The sequence below is a fragment of the Daphnia carinata genome, chromosome 9 (genome assembly GCF_022539665.2).
Source record: "Daphnia carinata strain CSIRO-1 chromosome 9, CSIRO_AGI_Dcar_HiC_V3, whole genome shotgun sequence".
NCBI classification, from domain to species: domain Eukaryota; kingdom Metazoa; phylum Arthropoda; class Branchiopoda; order Diplostraca; family Daphniidae; genus Daphnia; species Daphnia carinata.
Window position 1 is genome coordinate 8,191,759 of NC_081339.1, and position 24,859 is coordinate 8,216,617.

General features: G+C 39.8%; 3 protein-coding genes across 6 annotated transcripts in view; 1 reads left to right on the top strand and 2 right to left on the bottom strand.

Annotated features, from left to right (window-relative positions):
- Positions 1–18: 18 nt before the first annotated feature.
- LOC130700678 (ecto-NOX disulfide-thiol exchanger 2-like) lies at positions 19–3,751 on the top strand. Its single transcript, XM_057522662.2, has 10 exons — positions 19–217; positions 320–897; positions 964–1,135; positions 1,195–1,320; positions 1,388–1,644; positions 1,708–1,921; positions 2,617–2,723; positions 3,007–3,144; positions 3,208–3,448; positions 3,507–3,751. The coding sequence occupies exons 1-10, from the start codon at positions 136–138 to the stop codon at positions 3,686–3,688; spliced, it is 2,097 nt and encodes a 698-aa protein (XP_057378645.1). The 5' UTR covers positions 19–135; the 3' UTR covers positions 3,689–3,751.
- The window catches only part of LOC130700657 (superoxide dismutase [Mn], mitochondrial-like), a 69,148-nt gene continuing 47,987 nt past the window's right edge, over positions 3,699–24,859 (bottom strand). Inside the window, exons 1-5 of one of the 2 annotated variants that reach the window (XM_057522640.2) lie at positions 4,829–4,927; positions 4,693–4,747; positions 4,381–4,553; positions 4,025–4,318; positions 3,699–3,964 (exon numbers count right to left, since the gene is read on the bottom strand). In XM_057522640.2, coding sequence (XP_057378623.1) covers positions 3,819–3,964; positions 4,025–4,318; positions 4,381–4,553; positions 4,693–4,727 — 648 coding nt within the window. In that variant the 5' untranslated portion in view covers positions 4,728–4,747; positions 4,829–4,927 and the 3' untranslated portion in view covers positions 3,699–3,818. Of the gene's footprint in view, positions 3,965–4,024; positions 4,319–4,380; positions 4,554–4,692; positions 4,748–4,828; positions 4,928–24,859 lie in introns of those variants that run through there. The other variant, XM_059497080.1, reaches the window with a different exon arrangement.
- On the bottom strand, positions 6,446–23,930 carry LOC130700638 (coiled-coil domain-containing protein AGAP005037-like). Of its 3 annotated transcripts, XM_057522612.2 has the most exons (21): positions 23,729–23,930; positions 22,134–22,332; positions 19,162–19,432; positions 18,886–19,011; positions 18,691–18,784; positions 17,193–17,409; positions 14,729–14,860; positions 14,466–14,623; positions 14,217–14,279; positions 13,568–13,654; positions 12,617–12,676; positions 12,491–12,514; positions 12,119–12,416; positions 11,914–12,021; positions 11,704–11,802; positions 11,172–11,255; positions 10,950–11,012; positions 10,825–10,888; positions 8,379–8,624; positions 7,712–8,306; positions 6,446–7,634 (listed from the first exon to the last, which is right to left on the bottom strand). In XM_057522612.2, exons 1-21 carry the CDS (start codon positions 23,913–23,915, stop codon positions 7,126–7,128), a joined length of 3,684 nt encoding a protein of 1,227 aa, XP_057378595.1. In that variant the 5' UTR covers positions 23,916–23,930; the 3' UTR covers positions 6,446–7,125. The 3 variants fall into 3 exon arrangements, with proteins under 3 accessions (XP_057378595.1, XP_057378597.1, XP_057378598.1); XM_057522615.2 differs by lacking the exons at positions 22,134–22,332; positions 23,729–23,930 and having other exon boundaries at positions 6,447–7,634; positions 18,886–19,006; positions 19,162–19,301; XM_057522614.2 differs by lacking the exons at positions 12,617–12,676; positions 13,568–13,654; positions 14,217–14,279.

Here is a 24,859-nt window from a genome sequence, read left to right on the forward strand (position 1 = left end):
GTCTTGGATTTTTTTCTACAGCGCCTTAGTATAGCAGTCGATGGTGCGACATCGGAAATAAAGGGGGGTGGGGAGGATAAGAATATTTTCGTTCCAGAGGTCTAAATAAAGAATTAGTGAATCTCAGTGGCTTCTATGAGCCATCTGCTCGGAACAAACGTAAAAATGTCTAATCCTTACGCTTTTATCGGGCTACCTTTGGGCTCTCAAGCCTCTGGTAGGTGTTTATAAACATTATAACTTGATATGGTGACTTAGACAAATGATGAAATTTTTTATAATTGGCTCTTTTTTTTCCTTTTCCATCGAACAACTTTAGGATCTTCAAACGCTGGTCCAATGACTCTCGGTCATAACCATATTGCATTAGGAGGTCTTCCCTTTTCAGCTTTAATGGGTTCTGCTGGACAGGGTATGCCAGGCCTACCCTTTACTATGCAATCTGCTGCATTAAGTTTGGGACTTGGAGGTATGCTGGCAAATAACCAAAGAATCTCTGGAGTCAATTGTGGATCAGAAGGCTTGTCGAGGCAAAACCCACAAGAAACTGATAACTTAACTGAAAATGGGAAAGAAAAAGAACACAATCTTAACCAGTCCGGCAACAGCAATAGAGACAGGCGTGAAGACAAGTACAGAGAATCTAGAAAAAGGATGAGAAGCAATAGTCTAGCCTGTGAAAGTGATGATGACATCATGGTGCTATCAAACTCTCCTAGCAGTAATGAACCCAGTGAACAAAGAGACAGTACCCAGCCCAAGAGTGTCTGGGACAACACTTCTGTTCCAATGGGTTTGGGATTCTCAATGAATAATCCCTCTCTGGTCAGCAATTCAATGTACCCAACAGATGCTTCTTCCTTCATGGCTGCAATGGGATCTCAAATGCCCTTTGATGTAAGGGAACTCAGTTATGTTTGCTTAACAGAGCATTTTTTAATTTTCAAAATCCATTTTTAACAGTTTGGCCTTCTACCTGGCATGGGAAATGTTTCTCATCCAAGCAAAGAACCAATTCACCTCAAAAGCTGTGTACTTTATCCTCCAAATCCTCAAGCTCCACTCCCGACAACGAGAGAGCGTCCTCTTGGATGCAAAACCGTTTTTGTTGGAGGACTAGCAGAAAATATTACCGGTAAAGATTTAAGTTTGAAATTCGTCTTACAAAACCATGTAAATTGCATTACCTTGCAGAGGACATTTTGAGAGAAATTTTTGAACGGTGTGGCGGCATACTTACCATTCGGATGAGCAAAAAGAATTTTGCTCACGTCAGATTCGAACGAGAGTGCTATGTTGATTCTGCGATTCTCCTTTCAGGTTAATTGTGAAAAGAATCCATATTACACTTAACATTTGCCATAACTTGCAGGGTTTATTTTAACAGGTTATCGCGTGCGTCTGCATAACCAGAAACCAGATGCAAATAATCCGAGCACTAGCAATACTAGCAGCGGTCGGCTGCACGTTGATTTTGCACAAGCCCGCGATGATCAATATGAATATGAATGTCAAGCACGACGGCTTGAGCGTGAATTACGCCACAGGCAAAGAATCGAGGAGGATAAATGGAGACCACCTTCCCCGCCACCAGTGCCTCATTATGCCGAACACGAAGCACATGTCGTAGTTGAACAGCTAAAAGTATTTTACTTGAAAATTACCGGCACACAGCATTCTGATAACGCCTCTCCTCTTAATATCCAGAATGAGGAACGGTTCGGAAGAGCTGTTCAGATTTTGGCTACTTGGCTAGAACGTGGAGACTGTTCCAAGCGTAATTCAAATGGCTTCTACTCAATGATCCAGTCAGCTCACGCCCATCTACGCCGCTTGGGATCTGAAAAGAGTCAATTAGAAGAGGAAGCCCGACGGACTCATGATTCACTAAGGCAGAAATTCCTTCATCTATCCTCTCAACGTAAGTACCTTTCGTTTGCGATCATAAGCATTAAGTGGCACAGGATATTTCTACTAACTTGAGAAGCTAAGTATTGCAGCATCAGGTTAGCCTTTAACCATATGTAAAATGCGCAAAAAGTTACAAATTATCGCGGTACGTGAATACTGAAACAGCTTTGGGAATAGACATTTCTGTAACTTGTCGTCCAACCATGTACCATGGTTCAGCTAACACTAGACAGACAATCCAAATAGTAACGTCTCGCAAGAGAATTAAGCCATCAATAATTAAGGTAAAGAGATCGGAGTATGTTTGCGTCATTGTGGAGGTCGTAAGAACAGTCATTCTTTCTGCAAGGTCAGTATACGGCTAAACGTCTCATAGAAAAAATAAAAATAAAATACGACTGGTGGATTTGAGTGACCGGGCCCTATTAAGATGCTCCAATAGATGAATTTACAACTGCATTCCGTAAACAAAACAAAAAATCATTCTTTGGCATTTGGTGGTTAAACTTTGTGGCAGTCGCTCAAGTCCAAGTTACCATGTTAAGGTTCAACAAACAGAACTGTTGTGTTCAGTTTGAATAGTCTTTAAGTTCCTAACATCAGATCGGTCACCATACCATTTCTTGTCAAATGGTAATCGGTGGCGTTTCTTTGCCTCTCTTTTCTTCTCATTTGGTTGGTTGTCACCTCTGATTTCCAAACTAGTGGGTGAAATGGAGCGGCTATTTCTAGCAGCCAGCCATCAAAAAGCCTGGGATCATTTCACCAAAGCTCAACGAAAGAGTCTCGAGTCGTGGAAAAAACACGTGATGGTATGTTATTTCATTTTCAAACCCATTCCCATCTTTATTTTCCCACTCTCCTCTTCTTCGAATTTTGTGTTTCGCTGTATTTCTCTACGTGTCCCGCCAGTTCTTCCACCCCTGAATTGCCCTCTGAGGAACGTAAGTTTGTTGGGAAGTCTAGTGAAAAGTGTTTTAAGTGGACGCTTGAGGTAATAGTTACAATGATAAGGATTTGGATCCAATTGCTTGATTGCGACTAAAGAGCTATTCAAAGCGCATAGGATCTAAAATTTTATTTTATTTATTTTAGGATATCAAATTGGAGCCCACTGTCGAATTTCTGACAAGTAGCAAAGACGATGATAACATGGAGTTTTCAGATTCCGAGTCGGACGAGCCCCGCCGTTACAAGTCTAACGCTTCAGAAAAGAGCATTGCACACCTAAAGGCAAGTTTTTCCCCACTCTTATATTTAATTTAAAAAAAAAATGAAATATACATCTTTTGGTAGGAGGAAAATGACAGTTTACGCTGCCAGCTTGAGGCATACAAAAATGAAGTGGAGATAGTACGCGCTGACCTGAAGATTGAACTTCAAGCTAAAGAACAACATGTTAAGAACTTGGAAAGAAACTTGGCTGAAGAGAGGCTTAGATCGGTCAAGGAGAAACAAACTTCTTTATCAATTCAGAACGTTAATAGTGCTGAAGTACCCGGCAGTGTAACTGACGAACAATCCGTAAAATTAATAAGTATAAAACACTTTTTTTCAATGCAAATTTTTTTTTTTAACTGTTCATGCGTATGTAGGTTTGTTATCAGTTTTCCTTTCGGTGCAACATTGTGGTACGACCCTCGACGATGCCTACGAATATGTTCGAAAATCAGATAACTCATGCACCAAAGACGAAGTGGAGAAAGTTTTACTCCACAACAAAGAGCTTTTTTCTAATACGTCTGACCTTTGGCGTTTCAAGTTGTTCTTCCATTAGCATACGGAGATAATATAGATATTGTCTGTATTGACTGGACATACACCCATTTGTTAAAATCTATTTTTTTTTTTTGCCTTTTTAAATCTTCTTTCTTGAACTACTATTAACACTCGAATTGTATTGCAGATTACTGCTTGGCTGAAATCAGTCGGGCCGACACATCTTTCCAGTTGATTATTTTGAACAAATTCTTTACATAGTCAGCTCGGACATTCTTGTACTGCAAATAGTAGGCATGCTCCCAAACATCAATTCCAAGTAATGGAACTAATCCTGTATAATAAAAAAAAATGTACGGTCATGTTAAGCAAAATTCACAACTTGTATAATTACCAGTTGTAGGCTCCAAAGGATCTTGGTTAGCACAAGTGGTGATTGCCAGGGTCTTTGTTGTCTTATTATATCCTAGCCAACCCCATCCTGAACCTTGGATGCCTACTGTGGCAGCAGAAAAAATGTTTTTGAAGTTTTCAAATGAGCCATAATCCTTGTTGATTGCTGCCAACAGATCTCCCTCAGGTTCACCACCATTAGGTGACAAATTTTGCCAAAAAATAGAGTGGTTGAGATGGCCCCCACCATTGAAGCGCAGCATTGGTCCAAGTGCAATCATTGTTTTCAAATCATCTGAGAAACAAACACAGTCTGTTTGACCCCGACTCATTTTTCAAAACTTTATAAATCTCAACTCTTTGCTTTAGCTTCCATAAACTTTTCTTCAGACTGATTGAGCATGTTTACATATGTTTGATGATGTTTTTGATGGTGTAGTTGCATGATTTCAGCAGAAATGACTGGTTCCAGTGCATTGAAATCATAAGGCAAGTCTGGTAGGGTGTGTTTTTGCCTCATAGACATGCATCTGTAAAACAAACACATATGCAAGTTGTTCAGAACATGAGTGTAAGAAACTAGAAGTACATAAGTTGTTATAGTAGATGGATTGGTAGTTTAATAGATATCTATTACGAACTTCCGATGCTTTAATATACTGTACATACCTTGTCGATAGTCGCTGCGAGACTGTGCGAAACATTCGTAGACTGCTTTCGGTACCTTTTTTATTAAATAAACGAAGCAGGACTTAAGAAAAGTCACAAAATAATAACTGTTAAATACTAAATTGTAAGTTCTTACAAGTGAAGCTACTATGATACGGTTCTTAATGATACCGAAAAGTAAGCCTGAATATCTTCCACAAAGAGCAGACGACGGTTTGGAACGCAAAAAAGATTGTCGGCTAGGACTGACGAGTGCCTGGATTATGTAACAACTAAGCATTGTTGTCTCCCAACTCGAGAAAATATTGCATCGTTTTTTCAAAGGTGACACTCAAGACTCAACGGCTTCGGCTATTCACGAAGTTACCGAAAGCCAGGAGAAAAAAAGCAGAAATAAATATCGAATTTAACACTGATTTCGATTAAATCATAGGTTTTCTTGTTAAATCAGCTCTTTTTTAATTAAAAGAAAAAAACTGCTGTTGGCGCTCCAACTTTATATTTCTTTTTTAGGTTTAATTCAAAAACTATACAATATTTATTCAAAACTACATTACTATCGAACAACCTAGTGCCAATTTGTTAATTCGATTTCTATGACGTTAACTGTAGGCGGAGAAACGAACAAAGTCAAGGGAAAGGTGACACCAGAGAATAAATTTGCAGCCACATAAATAACACAAAAGCACGAGAAATAGTACAAATTAAACGTTCGATATCGTGCGTAGCTGTTGTTTATGGCAATTCGTTTTACCCATGAAAAAAACTTAAAATATCTACATTTTTGTCTGTTTTACTGCCATCGCCACCTACTGGTCACATTTGCAGTCAATGTTCTACATATACTCACCGAATATTTATCCTGCATCAGCGCTAGCGCTGTAGCGTACTGGCGCGCTAGCATTGCTTCAAATATTCGGTTTATTTAAAAAACGGTTAACTTAATGAAAAAAATAGCTATTTTTCCGGAATCAGCATCCAATTTTGAGTACACCCTGTGATATTCAACCAATTCCGATTAGTGTCACTTTTTGCCCGACCGAGGAAAGTCGGGCTTATTTAGTCGGGCTTAAAATTTTTTTCTGTAAAAATTGACAGTCATAGGAATTGGTTGAATATTATAGGATATACTCAAAAATGAATGCTGATTTCGAGAAAATTGCTACCTTTTCCATTAAGTTAATCGTTTTAGAAATACACGGAATATTTGACGCGATGCTAGCGCGCCAGTACGCTACAGCGCTAGCGCGATGCAGCTGAAATATTCGGTGAGTGTATGTAGAGAATTAACTAGAAATCTGCTGTAGATGAGGATAGCAGTAAAACAGAAAAAAGGCCGATATTTTTTGGGGGTGTTAAACGGATTGCCATACTTGCACAGTTCTCCACTTTCTCCCAGTGTTTGTCCGTAACATTTCTTTTTTTGAGTACGACAGAATTCTCTAGTCTCCTCAAAGACTGGTTTACTTTCGTTCTAAATGACAAACGCCACGTTGCCATCATTTGCGGGTAAGTCGTCATAATGTCATTGAGACTGTGGATAATTGGGTATCTCTTTCTATTAAAATTCGTATTTTATGTAGGATTCAAAACTGTGCTCTTCAACAGCAGTCCTGCGATTTACTCACAATCAAATCAATCTTAAAACGTACGGTTCAATCAGGAAAGTGAAGAATAACCTCAAGAATTCTGTTCGACGTAATTTATACAGTTTATTTCTTTATTTAAACAAGGAAAAATTCGATGAGGCCAAGACAGAAATGTTTGAATAAAATTCGAGAATAAAAAAATTGTATAAGTTGTTTCAAAAAATGGGTGAGTGTATATATTTTGAAGTAAGATTTTTTTTTGAGAAGACCAACAGTGCCATGCGACGACTTTAGAAACAAATGGTTGGTCTCATCGACTGTAAGTGCAAAGTACAAATTGGTATTGAAGCAAGTCACGGAACTTCTATCATCTCTTATAAAAGCATTGTGAAAGCATTTTTTTCTCCCTTTCTGAGTTATTCAGATCACACAGGGCTACACACTAACTGAATCGGGGATAGGACCTACAAACACATAATGCAAACGCATCACAGGTAATCCAAAGCGGCAGGACATCGAAGGGAAGGGCGGATCAGCCTTTTTCTTTTGAAGAAATAAGAGTAACATACGATGGCATCGATTTTTAGGCCTCCAAGGAGATTTCGTATTATTTATAAAATAATTAAATTTGTATTGACAGTCGCCCCTTCGGCGGCCCGCCGCACCCGATGAATGGCAGTTCAGTGCAGGGTTCATTACAACGTGTTCAAAATTCAAAAAGAAAAAGAAAAGTGAGCAAAGTTCTATTGATTTTTGTTTGTTTTCTTTGTCTGCTTCTATTTTTTTACTTTGATTTACTTTTTTATTACTTGTTCCATCTTTTTTTTTTTTGAAGTCTGTTGCATCATAAAATGTCAGTTTCATGGGCGTTCTCTAGTAAAAGTGAAATAAAAATGGATTCTCTGCTTTTGTCGCCATCGGGATTCATCGCCGCCAATGCTGATTGCTCGATTTTGCCACTCGAATGACCTGACGACTGGCTGTCATTGCTGCTAATCCCATTAGCCGGGCTGGCCTTTTCCGTCTCTCGATTCTCAACGCTTTGCGGATGATCGTTCTGACCCGCTGCCGAATCAAGAGTTCCTGTCGACGGGCCATTAGATCGACGGTCGGGGGCGTTAGTGGCTTGTTCAGCCACTACTAATGTGGGACTCTGCTGTGACGACTGTGCAGCTTCACCACCAACACCAAGGGCAACAGGTAGCAACTGGGTGCCGTGAATCCTTTGCAACCGATCGTATTGTTCTTGCAAGTGTTTTTGCGTTTTCAATAGTTCTTGGTGCCGCGATTCCAGGTGGTCCCTTTTAGGAGAACCAGCCGCCGAAACCCCACTTTCAATAACAGTGGCCATCACTGTCAAAGAGAAATTACGCGTCAAATGCCGAAAACGATTAATTATTCAAAAAACCAGGAGAAATTAAGCATCTTACCGCTGCTGTCAACTTGGCTCGTACGTCTCGAACCCATAAAATTAGAAGACGATGCGCTACCAGGACGTAGAGGTTGGCCATCTTGAGCACCAACCAGTTGGTCGCTGCTTGGCGTCGAAATGAAAATCCTAGCGGTATTGATTTTTCTCGCGTCGTTGCCGACACCAAGGGTTCTCGAGTCGTTCGAAGTGGGTGGAGTGGTTCGCGCCTGACGGCAATTAGAAACCAGCGCAGATTGGGGTGACATGGGTGCCACTTTCATGACCAAAGGCATAGTGAAGTGATTAGTCTCTGCGGCCGAAGGCAAATTAGGCAGAGGCCGCGCTTGGAAATTCGGGTGGCTTCGAAGAGGCGAAGCGAGAGGTGATCGAGAGGATGTTCGCGGCGGAGGTGGAGGTGGCGCTCTGCGACGGCCGACTGTCGCCGCACTGCCAATAGCATTGGAGACCACGCTATCAACGGGAGATTCAGCATAGGGCTTTGATGTGGATAAATTCGATAATAAAACGGGTTGCGTTGAGGGCGCGGGAAGAGGCGGTTGTGCACGTTGCGCAGATCCGGATTTGGCAGTGAAACTTTGCGGCATTTCCATATCCTGTTTCATTAATTTTTTAATTTTTTTTTATTTTATGAAAAGACCTTGATGTTTGAATTGTGCTGTTCTTACTGGTCTGTTGGTCTCCGAATAGTGCTTCAATTCGTCTAGTAAAGTGTCGAGTGCGTTGGAAGATCGTGGCTCTGTTCGTTGCGATTGATCACCACACTGGTGAACGGGCCGAGAGCCATTCCTACTGGAGCTGTCGATGATCCCAGGCTCGGAGACGTCGGCACCATTGGTTGGATGTAGCTCGTGTGCAGCAGCAAAGGCATGGTTGCAGTCGGATTGCTGATCGTTTTCGTACAGCGAGTTTCCCTGAATGAGAAAACAAAACAAATGAGACGGTAGAAGTTCTACTCGAAGCAACGAGTTCCAACGGATGCGAAAAGACATCAAATTTGAGAACATTTAAACACTTAAAAGAGTCGATGCAAAAGCGTAGCAATCGAAAACTACCAGAGTAGAGGAAGACAAAATGGTATGCACAACACAAGCAAATGTTAATCGCCGAAAGAAACGCAGGGCGGGCATGCGAGGAAGGACCAACATGCTGCCGGAAAAAATCGGTAAAGCCAACAACCGTATTAGAATAAATCTATATCCGGTGAGGGAACGCAATCCCCTTAGTGTAAACCAGGGATTTCGGTATAGGTATTGGGCGTCCCCGACGTGTAAAATCACTTTTCTGCCAACATCGTATACACAGGAAAACAGGGCGGAAGGTGGGAAAAGTTGGGGTTTGGTGGTAAAGAATCAGAGTGCCTACGAATGGTCACGATGGCAACTGATACTCTGAATGTCCATGTAGGCATATAATAATTTTCAAATAATTCAAATGCGTACGGATGTATGGAAAAATGCCTTGAGGCAACATGCACGTCTCTCTGGGAACGTGAATCTACATCCTTTAAAAGTAAAATCATCGATTGGGTAGAAGAGAAAAGAAAAAAATCCTGGTGGTTTAAACAAAAAAATGTGCATATATCAAATACCAGGTTGTAAAAAAAACGATAAGGGGTAAAATTTAAATACATCAAGAGGGCAGCGACTGCGGGGAAAAAGGCTGCTGCGTATATAGTCAGAAATGAACAACGCTTAGAACAAATGCACAGATGGTCTGCAGATCGTTTGGGAAGATACGACGTAAACGCTCACGTATAATAAGCGATTATTTACACATAATTACAAAAGGAATGAAAAGGGCAATGTACTCCCAAGAAGGAAAAATGGAAGAATATCGACGGAAAAAAGAGAGAGAGAGAGAGAGGAAAAAAAAAGAATTTCAAATGCGTAAACACTGAAATAGATTATGGTAGATTTCTTTACTCGGCAGTAGTCACGCTGACGGTCTCACGGAAGTGCGAGCTTGACATCCACTGCTTTCTGTTTCGCTAGTGAACGAGAGAGAGAGAGAGAGAGAGAGAGAGAGAGAGAGAGAGAGAGAGACAGGGAAGGAAGTCAAACATCAATTGATACATCAACAGACTATAGAGAAAGACCTAGTCATGATAAACCGGTACTCAAGCTGCCAAGTGAAATACAATAGAAAGTGCTGCGTACTGTGCTCCCCAATCTGGAAAACTATGTTGCAGAAAATGAAAACAAATTCTGTCTTTAAAGGATCGAAAATGAGCTCATCTTTCACGATGCAATATTAGGAGCTAACTTCTAATTATTCATTCAAATTTCGGAATCAGCTTTTCAATTGTCCTTTCTGCGAATCGACCTTGTGTGCAGTGTCTAAGAAATGCCCAGGAAGCCATGAGAGTAAACGTGCAACTGCACCATCTACGTGCTGGTATCTACGTGAGGGTGCAACGTGACGGCCATTGTTGCCGAATTCAGTCATCTTTAAAATCTAACCCTGATCGAGTCCAAAACGAAAACGTACGACATTCTTTTGATTCAACCCAACCATTTGCTGCTCCAGATTTGAGTCATGAAGACAAATTTAGAGAAGTCCTTTTTTTTGTGTGTGTGTCAAACTTCTTGGCATGGTGTTCTCTTGCTCACTGGATGCACTAGGCAACGGGTAGCTCAATCAGTTTGATCGCCAACACTCCATTATCTAACGTGCACGAAGCCAAACCGTTCCATGGTTTTTTGTTGTTAGTCTACCTGGAAGACAGGCTCGCTATGCAGCATTCACTACAGCACATTAGGACGATTGGTGGCAAGTCAAACTGCATTTCGGCTAGAGCAAGCTTTTGGGTTTTACGATGCTAAACACATAACGAGCACGACAGAGTAGTTCTATTCTAATAAGTTTTAGCTTTTAAATCAAACGATCAATTCGGAGCAGAACACAGATTGCCTATACATCTACCCACTACAGAACGTGAGCTAAATGAATCAACGGCATTTGTACATCATCCCAACAGGTGACGTTATCCCTCTCCTCCAAAAAAAAACAAACAACCAAAGATGACGATTCAAAACGTTCACCGAGCCAGCGATAAGTTTTTTCGTCGGTATATGGTTGGCGATCGATTATTTGTAAAATGCAAGCTTTTACCTGTTGCGGAGGATTGTGAATTAGACTGGAGGGCGGATCAACTGTCACAGACGGGGTGTAATTGCTGGTTGAAATCAAAATTGTTATTTTTCAACTGTTGTTTGCGTTCCTCTGGAGTACTATACCTCTTGGGTGCAGACGATTTTTCTGAGTTTTGTGGTTGTCGCTGTTCTTGCACCGATGCCAACCTTATGGAAAATCAAATAGTTCATGCACGTTTCATTTAGATATGGCAAATCTATTTCACATTATATGCAAACGTAAGTAGGCCTACTAGACAGAAGAAGAGCTCTTAACTAGACTAGTTAAACCTGGCAACATTGTTACACGTCACGTGTTCTGCTTACCTCCTCAAAGTAACTAAAGTACTCGTTAATTTTTTGCAGCGTCCGATGGTATTCTCCAGCTTATTGGGCGTCTCTTTGAGAAATCTATTTCAGTACAAAAACAACAGCAACGTCAAAAAAGATGTCAAACTACCGTTTGCTCAAATTTTACAAATCGTATAGCACAGACTGTGCCATTTCAATATCCCATTAGTTGTTAAACCATTGGGATAGTATGGACTATGGATGCCCAATCAACTTAAGAAAAAGTGAGGTATACAATAACAAAAATTTCCTGAATAATTAGAAGCACCAAAAGTTAACGAGACGAAATGCGTGCTATTCTCGCTTGCCATTGAACGTAATTTACGATGAGTTGCTTTTCTCACGATTGATGCTAAACAATGGATAAGGTCTTTGTTTTTGTGCCACTGCAATACGAAATCCCTATGCACGATTCTTGGTATTTGCTCACTCGTTCATTATTATCTATCTGTAGTGCAGTTGTTTTTATTTGCTAATCTTTCGCTGAGCTTTATGGACTTGCACTTACTGAGCATCGCCAGCTTGTTGTTCCGATTGGTAAGTTAGAGCACATTTGATGGACTCTTCCAAGGCAGGAAATTGAGTTTTCAATTGGTCGACCGATTTGCTGGAAACAACCAAGAAAATCATTCAAAATGCCATCGAAATCCGATTTTCGTGGTACAAAATAGATGAAGCACATAGACATGTGTGTGAAAACATCAATAAACAAAGTCACCTGGATCGGCTGAGTAAGTTGGCGAGCTTTTCCACGTCGGCCATGCTTACTCTGGTCTTTTTATTGATGACGTGACTTCTTAAGCTTTCAACCGACGTTTCCAATTCGCTAAAAAAATGAACGAAAGAAGAATTAAATCATCAGCTTGATTATGAAGTCTCTGTAGTTGATCTAATCTGTCGAAGAGTCAAACGTTCTTCATTACCTCAAGTCCGTCTCGAGTTGTTTCATTTCGTTTTGGTAAACGCTTTCCTGTCGGTGGACGTTCCTCAGTGTCGTTTCGATGGCGGACGATTCGGCATCGCACAGTGCGTTGGTGATGACGTCACTATTTTCTAAGAACGTTTTTTTCATGATCTGTATCGTATCTTTAACGGCTTCCTTCACAGCTGACAACTGGGCCTGGCTCAATCGACGTAGGCTTCGCATCTCCGATCGCAGCTCCTTCGCGTTTTTCTGCAACAGCCGCAGCTGAGTGTACGTTTCCACGCTGCCGAGCCAATCTGGGCAATAATGCAATTAACTATTTTGCACTCTTCTTCTTTGATTTATTAATTTTTGTCTTTCAGTCGCATACCTGAATCTCCTTTGTACACAGACACTGTCGTAGGGAAGCAAAACAAAAACAAAAACAGACTTTGATTAAATGTTCTCGAATATAAGAGTTGATTGCAAAGCTCTTTACGCGGATAGTTCTCCGTACCTTGGGAAGAAGCTCTCGGCAAAGTGGACGACTTGATGGCTGGCTTAGTTGGTTTACTTTCTAAATGGCAATCAATCACAACAAACGGTTAAACATAGCGAGTAGTTGCACGCGTTGTAGCGAACGTTCTAATAAACGATGTGCACTATATCTAAAATATTTCTACGAAAAACGTGAGCAGTATCATTCCATTGATTTGGCATGCATTTCGAATAAGTGCCTGTCCACTGAAGCCATTCTCGGCTTTTTTCCAGCAACGCCTACCTTCTCATTGTTGACATAAGTAAGTGAGCCATTATCTTCTATACACTTCTAAATCTCTACGACGATAGCTTAAATTTGGATTGAACTTTAAATCAACAACGTTCTATTCAACTGCGTGAATAGAACGGGTAAACGATAGTGTTGATCTAATGATAAATTGTAAACGTTTCAAATCGAATAAATGCTAAATTATTATTTCTGAAAAGGGCAGACGTTGAGCCGACTAATAAAACTATGTTGCACTTGCAACTAAATATCAGCCCCTCTCCCCCACCTTTTTTTTTTCTGCGTTTGGTAGACTCCGATCGATAGGGGGAAATGTCACGAAAAGTTTGCGTGACATTAAAGTGACGAGTCTTTGCTAAGATGCTGAGCGCTAAAGTCGTCTTGTCTCTGTCGGGGCTTTTGCGGGAAAATCATTTATTAATGTTGCGTTACGAAAGTAGGATTATACACTAAAACATGGACTAGGCTGCCATGTCGTTAAGTTATTTACAATCGCCCAATCAGCTTCGACTGTAGCGCACACATGACGAGTAACGCAGCGGTTCTTCGAAATTTCGTTCTTTTACGCAATCGTGACGTTGGGAAATAGCAGCGGTTGGCATATAGAACTAGAAACTGTTTAACTAAATCGTTCCAACACAAAAAACGATACAAGGAAGTCAGAAGGAACTACATAAATACCTGTGGGCTGTGGCGAATGTTTGCCTTCAGGCAACTCGATAGGGTCGTCGCAGAAAGACACTGACTTCTCAAACGACACGCACTTTTCTATATACATATATAGTTCACAGAAATCACCGGGTAAAAATTGGTTAGAACAATACAATATTCACTCATTCGTATAAATCATCGCGCGCAATATAAAGTTTTTTTTTCCAACCTATTCTATACACACATAGCACGCCGGACGAGTGTATACCATATAAATGTTGGCTCGAGAAAGCTAACTCAATCTCACGTTTGAGATAGAGAGCAATTATGAAGTGGTTCGTCTCTTGGTGCAGTTTGTTTCAAAAAGAAAAGGTTGGATTTTATTCATCCGACAACTCCACAATGAAATTTTATTTAGACAATGGATCCCCCCCCCCCCCCCCCCCCCAAAGAATTTCGGAACCGAGAAAATGGTGGCATAGATTTTAGTCTGGTGGGGTGCCTCTCACTTTGTACTATAGAAAATGCAGCACTTGATGCTAGGGACGTAATACAATGGAGGACGCAATAAAGGCCAAAAATATGAAATGGGTATGGTAATTTTTTTTTTTTTTTTTTGGGGGGGGGGCTATATTATGTGAAGACTAACGAGGGAGACTGTGATAAAATGATATCATACCTTTACATTTTCCAAGTCCCAGCCTGGGGGTTTTGACAGTTAGATGGTGAGAAGAACCTACGTCTAAAGTATTTGTTACAGAACAATTTCACGTTAGAATATTAAACATCATGCGGTATGGGAAATATTTCGTTTTTTTAACCGAAATATTTCTACGTCTTCACATTTTTTTAAAAAACGATACTAGAAACACGGACATTGTTCTCTACGTGACGTATAAAAAAATTTTAAAAAAATGTATTTCTTTACCTGCTTCTGGTGGAGGAATGCGAAGAACGGCGTTGTTCGCGTCGCCATTCAGATCGTCGTCAGGCAACTGCACGTGAACACCGACAGCGCTGGTCAACGCAGTCTGAACCAAACCCGTAAGGCTTGCCAATTTCCGTTCCACTTGTTCCATCCGTATCCTTTGAAAGCACAAAAATCGATTTTATTCATCCTGATTTAGTGGACATCATTTTTTGCTAAAATTTTTTTAAATGCTGGGTATTTTTTTTTTTTTTTTTTTTCACCTGGTCTGTTCGTCCACTAAATTCGGATCACTGGCATTACCCTGGAAGAGTGATGACTGTGAGTTACGAAAGTCACCGAAGCCATTGCCAAAGACGGGCGATCTGCTCAGTGCAGGACCAACGATCGCGTTGCTGTCGAAATATTATCCAAATTCATTGTCAAATTATGTTTAGCTAACCATCAACAATCATAAATTAGGATGATCGATCGTCTGTTAACAGAAAAAAAAAAATCCAAAGCTTTGACTTTAACGGGTAGACTTTTAAACGTCCTCAAATTCAAATCATGTGAACGTGGGAAAATGGCACGTGAGAAATCGCTTTCTGCCTAACGGCGATGCGCAATGCACACAAGACTGGAGCTTTCCGACTTGTTAACTCAACAATAGAAGCATGAATAGCAAAATTCAAAAAACAAAACAAAAAATGCATCACAGGAAAACTATATATAGGGGAGGGTGGGCGTGGTTGGAACACAAAACTTATTTTTGTTCCGTACGATTACAAAAATCGTCCAAGTAAAGTAAAAAATATATAGATTTGTAGCCAGTTATGTCAGCTACATAACCGTATTTTTTTTTGGGTGGGTTCGGCAAAGTTTAATGTGTGCTATGAGTAAAAAACCGGAGGTACCCCAAGTTGTTTCAATTGCCAATTCTACTCGGCAATTGAAACAGGGCGTCTGGGCAGTTGAAACGTGGGTTTTCCCATAAGAGAGCTCCCGGTTTTACGAAAAAACTAAAATGACGATATCTCAGAATCTGGGATACGTATTTTGATGAATTTTTTACAGTAATATAGAGAATTTTAATCTTTATTTTTTAAGATGTTTTATAAGTTTCTATAGTAAATAAATATTATTTAATTAATTTTAGTAGTTTTCTGAATTAGGTTCTGAACACCGTTAGTAATCCAAAGAACGGTTAATAGTATGGAGATCAAATTTTTATAATCGAATATTGCATGTCCGGCCTTACATCATAATTGTTGTTAATGTCCTTAATTTAATTTTTAAAATTTAATTTCTTTCGTCAACGTTGTAAATAAAAGCACAAAACATTGTGGCAGACGATAAATGCCAGCCACCCAGCAGACGAAATAAAATACAAAATAAACAATAATTGAAAAAAGAGCTCTGCTAATACGCTGCGTAGGGAACACCGTTGCCAGACTACAGTAAAGGAGACGCGCATACGGAAGGGTCGCAATTGGAACAAGGTGTTCCAATTGCTCCGACCATGGGTCTTCTCGGAGTTTTAATTTTTATAGGTGATAAAGTTAAGCTAGAAAAAAATTAATGTGATCAACTTATAGCTTAATGAATGACGAATGATTGGAGACCTTTTTTTAATGATTTTCTCCATCGTTTTCAGTGTGAAAACGAAAAAATTGTCTGCAAAAAAACAACAAATGGACAGCCAAAAAACAATTTTCTGGGATAATTCGAAAACTTTTAAATTCTAAAGCCTCCAATTTTTTCTAAAAATGTAGAACCCTAATTCCCGTTAGTTCAAATTTTTTAAACCAAATCTCTTACGTACTTTAAGTGGTAGAATTTTTGTTTCAATTGCCGCGTGTTCCAATTGCGCCCACCCTCCTCTACGTAGATATTTTGTGATGACTTTTGATACACAAAGGCAAAGTTGAACGTCTAATTTGGCAACGAGGCGCATATCGATTGCGTAATCTCATTTCAAGCTCTACAGTCCTATACAGTCAAATTGAATTGCACTGGTCCAAGGAGGCCGAATAAAAGGTTTTCCCTCCTTTTGCCATTGTACACAATGAAACGACAGGTGACATTTATGGTTTGAAGCCGGACGTGAAATTATTGATCCCAACAGCATGCGCCGTTCGAACGCCGTACATAGTTCCTGGACAGTGTCAAAACCTAACACATCAAAAAGGATATTTCCCTTCATTTTGAACTGACAACATATTTCAAATGTCCTCTGTGTCAGTATATTTTCATGAACAATGTTCTCTACGGCGCCAGTGTGTCTTAAACGTAGCCATCTTGTTTTCCTTACCTTATTTGTAACTGTTCATTACAAATCGTTTACTCGGGTAATGCAAAAGTCCCTCCCTTTTTTTTAAGTACAACCTATCGATTTGAATTCACTTTTTCTTCCCTCCTCGATTTACGTGAATGATTCTATTCACTGCGCAGGAAACCACGAAGTTCCTAAAGGTCACATGGGTTACAAATCTAATTGATTTTTCTTATACAACTTTCCCCTTAGCTATATACTGTAGGGATCTATATTTGACCAGAAATATATGTATGTATGTATAAATATACACAGAGAGAGGGTCCTGGATGGACTCATCTTACACACGAGCCAGGCCGGATCAATTGGCTTATTGATGCATGCCATGTTATTATACTTGAACGTGAATGAATGCGAGATTAATGATGGACGTGAACAACATGAAATATATATAGAGAGAACGGGCAAAATACCTTGCGAGAGTCACCGAAGAAGACGGCACTCCGTAATTCGGTTTAAGGTTATTCGACGAAGTGCCGTAATTGTGGAACGATCGTTCCGGCGGACGCGGTGGCACTTGCGGTGGTAACGCCTGAGGCGGGCAAGGAAAGAAGCCATGCACAACCTCGACTCCGTGATCTTTCCATCTTGCAGGTTGATCGTTGTTCACGTTGGCCGCATAATCCATAACTATTTGATATGAAGTAAAAAAAAAAACAAAAAAAATGAACGAGAAGTTTAAATTAAACAAACAATACACATGTAATTAGGTACGTCGTGTCTCGTTCACATGTGAATTAAATTCCATGTTTTTACGTCAAAGCTGGAACACTCGAAATGCGTTCTGCTACTTCAACTCACGGAGGGTACTGCTTTTGTGTGGATAGAAAACGTATTTTCACAAGATTACTCGACGAGATCTGATTGATAGCTGGGGTTCTGCAGGAAACGCGTGTTAGCACGTATTTTTAGTCTGTTTTTTTTTTTCCCTCTTCTTTTGCCCTATAGCTCTTATCTTATTATGTGTCTCGTTATTTCAAGATTTGTCCGTGCTTTAAGCAAAAGAAGTCACAATCCGTGAGGTAGATAATAATGGACACTTCAAAGCTCTCTTTCTCTCTCTCTGTGTGTGTGTGTGTGTATCTCTCTTTCTCTTCCCTCTTTGCCCAGCACAGGATGTGAGGGTCAATACGTGGAATAGAATCGCAGACCTTTCCTACACGCTACCTGCATTGCTGATATGATTTTTTTGTTTTGTTTTGTGTATCACATTCTTGCTTCTTAATTTTAACGGCGGGCTTTTGTAGTCGAAGACAAAAGAGCGAACCCAGTCAAGAGAAACTAGTTTCATCTACAAGTTCGCAGACAACGAATTTTAACGAAGAAATGGCACAACTGCTTGATACGTGCTGCGCATGACGAATCTTCTCTTCTTCTTTTTTTGTTTTTTGTATCAATACCGAATTTTTACGTGAGAATTTTCACGCTATAACTGTAGATGTTTTAGATGTCGATAGTGTGTAGTTTATAGTTATTCTCAAACTATAACGAAGACACGCGCCGCTACAGCCAAACAAAAAATAATAGAACTCCATGCTTGAAGATCCGTTCTAAATTGCTTTGATATTCCAACTCGGGAATTATTTTTTTTTTTTTTTAAATTTTCCACAGAATTTCTCCACAGAAATTCGACGCGCGTCGTTTCAAGATCGTGCCAACCAAATGATAAAGCGGTTGGTGAAGACTTCAATTATAAAAACATCAGACAAATCGTATAGACAGAAGATTGATGTTGTTTACGCTTAGGCTGTTTTGCCTTCCAAAAAAACAAAAAAAAAAAACATTTCTTTTTTTTTTCTATCGAAACCAGTTGCTTCAAAAAATAAAAGCTTTTCACTACGTAAATAAAATTTAAAAAATAAAGGAAAAGGTTCGCATCGATAATTAAAGTTTTGGAAATGAGACGCTCACCAGGCGACATGGCGTTGCGATCGATTCTCAGCGGCGACGGTGTCTGTTCCGCTGCGGTAGAATAGGACCGATGCAACGTAGACCTTGCCTGGAACTATAAAGCCATTCGTAATACACAAACAAGAAAACTTTTATGGAACGAAAAACAAAAACAAAAGTAGATAAGGGAGAAGATAAAGAAACTGTTTGATGTACCTGGCCATTTCTCTGCATGATCGGTGCCTGACTGAGGGACGATGTTGAGCCATAAGCTGTGGGCATCGATGAAATTGATTGCCGACCATTGCGGGGCCCTGTAATGATTGGTTTTGCTGTCCTATTCTATTCACCATTTATCATTTTCAAAAGAAAAAATAATAATAATAATAAAAAAAAAAAAACGTTAGACCGGGGGAGTTCCACGTGGCATCGTCATTGACAGAGAAAAACAATCATTAAGGGCACAGTGCACGTTGTGTAAATTGAATTCACCTTTGATTTATGAACGTGTTGGGGTCGATAGTCTGAGTCGAACTCGGGCTCGCTAAAATAGGACAGCTCGTCCCAGGTAGCCGATGATAGAGGGGAGCTTATCATTAAGCGGGGATTGCATCGATCCAACGGCTGATCCAGGTCGACGTGATCAGCGTCGTCAAGGAAAGACATCTGAGACAGTGAGAGGGGTAAGGCCGACTGAAAGTTGAATGGCTGCTTCAGTTCGTCAGTCTCGAAGAGGCGCAGGATGGATCGGTCTCGTATATCTCTGTCGTCACATCAACAATCAATTCGGACAAAAACAAAACATATATCAAAGATTTTAAAGAAACATTCTTCGTCGTTAACTGTGGACATTCTCGAACGTAATTGTTCTGTTGTCAACCACTGCTTTTGTTTTCATATTTTGCCCCCACTCGGTCAAAGTCAAACTCCATAAAAAAAAAAAAAAAAGAAATCAATAAATAAATAAAAAAGGGAATAATGTTATGCAAACAGTGTACACGAGTACATTGTTCATGACTGTAGCACGCAACGAATACATTTCAAATGTCACGGTGCTTAGTTCTGTTTTCTCCCGGCCTTAAAAAAAAAAGGAAGCCGCTGCCATGTTCTTTTATTTCTATCTGCTCTTTTCTGTGAGTCTTACATTAGAAATAACAAGCAAGTGCTTTCGCTTTTCAACGTGCACGGTGTATACAAACATGAAAAATCGTTTCTTATTTTTTTTTTTCTGCGCAATGGATGACCATTTCTTTGATGTACGTACGCACGTCCATCGCTGTAAAGCATTTGCCGTTTGCGGTGTACAAAAAAAAAACCAAACGACAAAGGGGAAATGTTTTTCACGTCGTCCGCCGTGACCCGAGACGCAACCGAACCTGCTATCAACGAATTTTTAGCCGTCCATGACAGACTTTTGCTCGTCTTAAAATATGGATATGTCCCGTAGTATTCTACTGCTGAATACCCACGACGGACGACAACACAATCGAAAAACGTGTATCCACTTAGCGTTAAGCTCTGAAATACAGTGCAAAGGGCGTGGCGGGGAGCAAGGCTGACTGTAAGAAGCTCGTATATATTATTGAGCTTATATATCGAGAGCGACAGCAAACGTAATGGAGGGGCAACTGCGAAATCGATTTCGCCCCAACGTTGCAATCATTTCCTAGAGTTTCTTTAATTGAACATTTACATACGCGAGGTGTATATATGTACGCACCATACCTAGGGCGATTCAAAGCCGTCAGAAGAGATAAAAAAAAATAAAAGGGCCTCATAGGAAACCACTTGTTTCTTTTGCGTTTTTATTTTTTATTTTTTTTTTTTTTGAGTTCTAAAAAACATGTCATTAACGCGCTGTCACGAACGTACAGCGTGTGTGGTTTTCAGGTGGGCCCACAAAAAAAAAAACAAGCTACGAGCAAAGTAATTAAGCAAAGCTTTTAAGAGGAGTGCCAAATGTATGGATCTATCTACTGTTAAGTCTTCCTGTATAGAAGAAACAAAAATTCATCTTTGCTAAGGCTCATTTTCGCCCGACAAAGGCTTCCCCTGAATATTCCGGTCTCTATATCCGCTAACCCTTAGGGGGCTTCCGCTTGGTTTAGCCCCCACCTGCGCACGCGTCTCAATTATATACTGCACTGTATACTGTATATCTATATATATATATATGTACAGGCTATACACACACGCAGTTCGTTTCTCAATTTTTCTTTTTTTTTTTTTTTTTAAGGCTTGAAACATAAATAGAGAAAAATTGGTTTTTCGAAAAGGTCTATAGATACAATAGACATATGATGTATACCTATTGCTCTGTGCAGCGTATACATTTATAGGCTCACTGAGTATAAGTCAATTAAGGGACAGGTGAAACGCAAGCCCTGACGTATAAGGCTGCGCCTAAAAAATCATTTTCAACGATTTCTCTATTTTTTGTTTGTTTTTTCCCTAGAAAACGTTTCATTTGTTTCGTCGTGACGTAAGATATACAGTTATATATAGTCCGATCATAACATGGCGTAACGCATCACTCTCTCCGCATGAAAAAAAAAACAAACTGTTTTTGAGAGGTAGGCGTGGGTCGCTTTGGTTTTTTGATGAATATATCCCTAAAAACAGCACGTGCAATATGAATGTTTTATGCGCTCTCTGAGTTTCAAGTCGAAAAGAAAAAACTCGATTGTTTATAAAAGGGGGGAAATTTCTAAAAAAAAAAAAAAAAAAAAAAAAAAAACGCCGCGCTGCCGTATGTATTTATATACAGACGAGTTGTTCCCCAAAATATCACGGAAACGTTTCTTGTTTTTGTAACAGGAAGCAAGTGTGTGTGTGTGTGTGTGTGTGTGTGTGTGTAGAAAAGCGAAGGGAAATATAACGATGGAACAGCTTGCTGCAAAAAAAAGGGAAACTGCATACACATACTGTGTTGTAACTTAAATAAGCCTATTCACTATACACAGCCATAGTTTACCGGAATTTAAACACTGGCCTTTTTGCCGCAGGAAACTTTGCTTCCTCCCCCCCCCCCCCCACTTTTTTTTTTTTTTTTTTTTTAAGAATTCCAGCAGCTACATTATGTATACGTAAGATCAACTGTATGTATGTCAAGCGTTTGATCAAATAGAGAAAACCATTCTTCATTTGTACCAGACTTTTCTTTTTTTTTTTTAAATGAATAAAATCCGGTTAATTGACACGCAACTTTAGTTTCGGTTTTGAACTTCAGATTTTTTTTTTTTTTTTTTGTTTTCTTTTGTTCTTTAAAGATGTAGACGTAATCAATTAGAGTAGAGACCTATGGGTGTATATAATATATACTCTTTTATGCGGGTTTCTGGTGTAACAACGCGCTACACGAATCAAACGAAAATCGATTGCAAAAAAAAAAAAAAACATTTGTAAAGGCAGTTAAATGCAAAATTGGGAATTATAGAATATAACAAGAGAAAAAACGTTCTTACCTGAGATCTTCCAGTTCGTAAAACATGTCCTGATTGGGATCGTGAATGTAGATGTGAACGTTGTTCGAATCAAAGTATTCCATGCTGAGCTGGCGGGCGAAAGATCTGACGAAGAGAGCGCGAACCGTGTCGAGGGTCGTAATTTCATTTGGCAGCAACGCCCTCTTTGTCTCGTGTCGGAATTGAAGAAATACCAATCCTGCCACACATTTAATTACATTTGTTAGACATTTTTATTTTTATTTTTATTTTTTTTTTTTGAATTCTCACGAACCTATTACGCATTCAATAAAACATGTGCCACATAGTTCGATGTTAATCGATTTTTTAAGAGCATTAAAATATGATTTGAAAATGACACAACGTAATCACGCGTTGTTTTATTCAATACAGACAGACATTTAGATGTGTGTTTTTTTTTCTTTGTCGATTGCTCAACGTTGTGAATGAAAAATTTATGTCCCAGTGGGGTAGAACGATAGAATTTTTAAAATTTCAACAATCAATTTGCCAGTTTCACGTATATGCCGTATGCCATTTCTCGTAAGTGTGTAACCTACGCAACAGCGCACCATTCTAAAATACGTTTACACTCGTTCCAGCACGAAATGAGTTTACAAATATTGACCCGTTACGTGAATGTTTTTCTCATTGAATCCGGAAACAACTTATTTTTTTTTTTCTTCTTCTTTTGTGTGAGCACTCAATCAGCAGACGTACATCCAAACATAACACGTCACCAAAACGAACGTTACGTCTTGGCAAAAACGCTTACGCCATTGAAAAAAAAAAGCCTTTTTTTTCTTGAGCCAACCGTTTTTTTTTTTTTTTTTTTGATAACGTACGTTTGATCTTTAAATAGAAATTCAATCCCATCGTGTACACACGAGGCACCAAACGATGATTAAAGTAAAAGATGATTAGCTTTGCGTCTATTGATATGGCTACATGTAACGAAGTATAAGCGATCCGGTCGATGCACGAATCGATGGCGCGTGGTTTCAAGTTACGCCATAGCATTACACACAATGTACAGTACATGTAAGGCTATCTATATATGTATACGTAGAGTACGTGTGTGTTTATACTTGACGATAGCAGTCATGTTATTAGCTCACTTAGCTCTTAAAAACAAAACTAAAAACAAAAGCGCACACACACCGTTCGGATTGGCAAAGCTTTTTGCGAGCAAAGTTTCCTCCTCCATCCGCACACCCCCGTCTGCGAGCTCGTTGTTCTTTAACATTACATTCAGCGACGACTTAATAAACAAACCAACAGACACACACACACACACACACACACACACACACCCTCGCAAAAAAGGGAGAAAAAAAATGAACGCTGGACGTGAGAATCGATAAAGCCGTGTGTGCCGCTCGTGATGTATAACTATCTAGCGTCTATGTGCTCGGCCTCTCCGTAAGTCTCCCGTGAGGCGGCACACGCTCCCCAGTTTTTTTTTTTTTTTTTTGTACTTCTATTCCCCCCCCCCCCTTTAATCGAAGATGGTGGTACAACACAGTGTGCACTGCTGCGAGGTGAGTCTTGAAAATAAATAAAAACAAAATAAAATAGAAGGTGGAATCTCTCACCTAATGGGCGTTCCAGCGTCTTTGACGGCGTGCGTACGACGGGCAGCGATGCGCGCTGCTTCGAGCCGCGCCGAAATCCCGTTGCCGAGGTCTCGGCCTCCGACATGATGCCAGCGTCTTCGTCCATTAGCGAATTGCTGTGCGAGAGCATCGGCATCGTCATTTGCTTTTGGGGTGGCGAAGACATCGAGTCAAGTCTCTATATAGATCTCGGTCTATATCTTCACGTCAGCCAGCACTTTGCCTTTTTTCAATTATTTTATTTTATTTTTTTTTTTTTTTTCTTCCTGATGCAAACAAAACAACTTGACAGTTAGGACAATTTGCAAAACTTCACATGTGTAGTAAAGCACAGAGAGAAATGGAAAGGGAGGAGGGTTGAGTTTGACATTCTGTTTGACCACATCATCAGCTTTCTGTTTGCGGTAAATGCGCACCGTGATTCGGGATTGAATTCAAAACAGACGCACACTCATCTGCTTTTAAGCGTAAAAACAAATAAAATAGTGCCATTAATCGATTGGTTTATTTATTTTTTTTTTTTTTTTGGGAGGGGGGAGGCTTTTCACGCATCCGCCTGCTTGATGACATGGAACAAAAACAAAAAAAAAACGGACGACCGATTGTTTGAAACGGCGCACGCTTTATGCTGACATTTTTTTCAATGCGAGTCGCGTTGATGACGTGCACGGAATGCCAAACCAAAAGGGGTAATTTCAACCATTGGGATGTATGCACGATGGATTCCTCGGCCTTTCAATTTTCCCTCAATCCCTTCCTTTTTATTTATTTTTTATTTTTTATTTCCCCGCTGGATTGTCCAATGAAGAACGGATATCGGTGAACGCGTAAACGTTCGTATGTGAAGAGGAAAAAAAACAAAAAATAAAATAAAAATAAATTCCTGATCCGGAGTGATTTCGTTTTTTTTTTTTTTTTTTCTTTTACAACCCGGATCAAATCCGCTCCCTTTTTCGCTTCCTCAATATCGTGTTTTGATGGCGTATGCTAGCAGGAAGCATGTGCCACCACCCGAACACTTAACGATCGGACAATCGGCATCGCAACAAAATATATAAAAAAAAAAACGAGCCTTTTCCGATTCGAAATCCAATTACTAAAACCCCACTA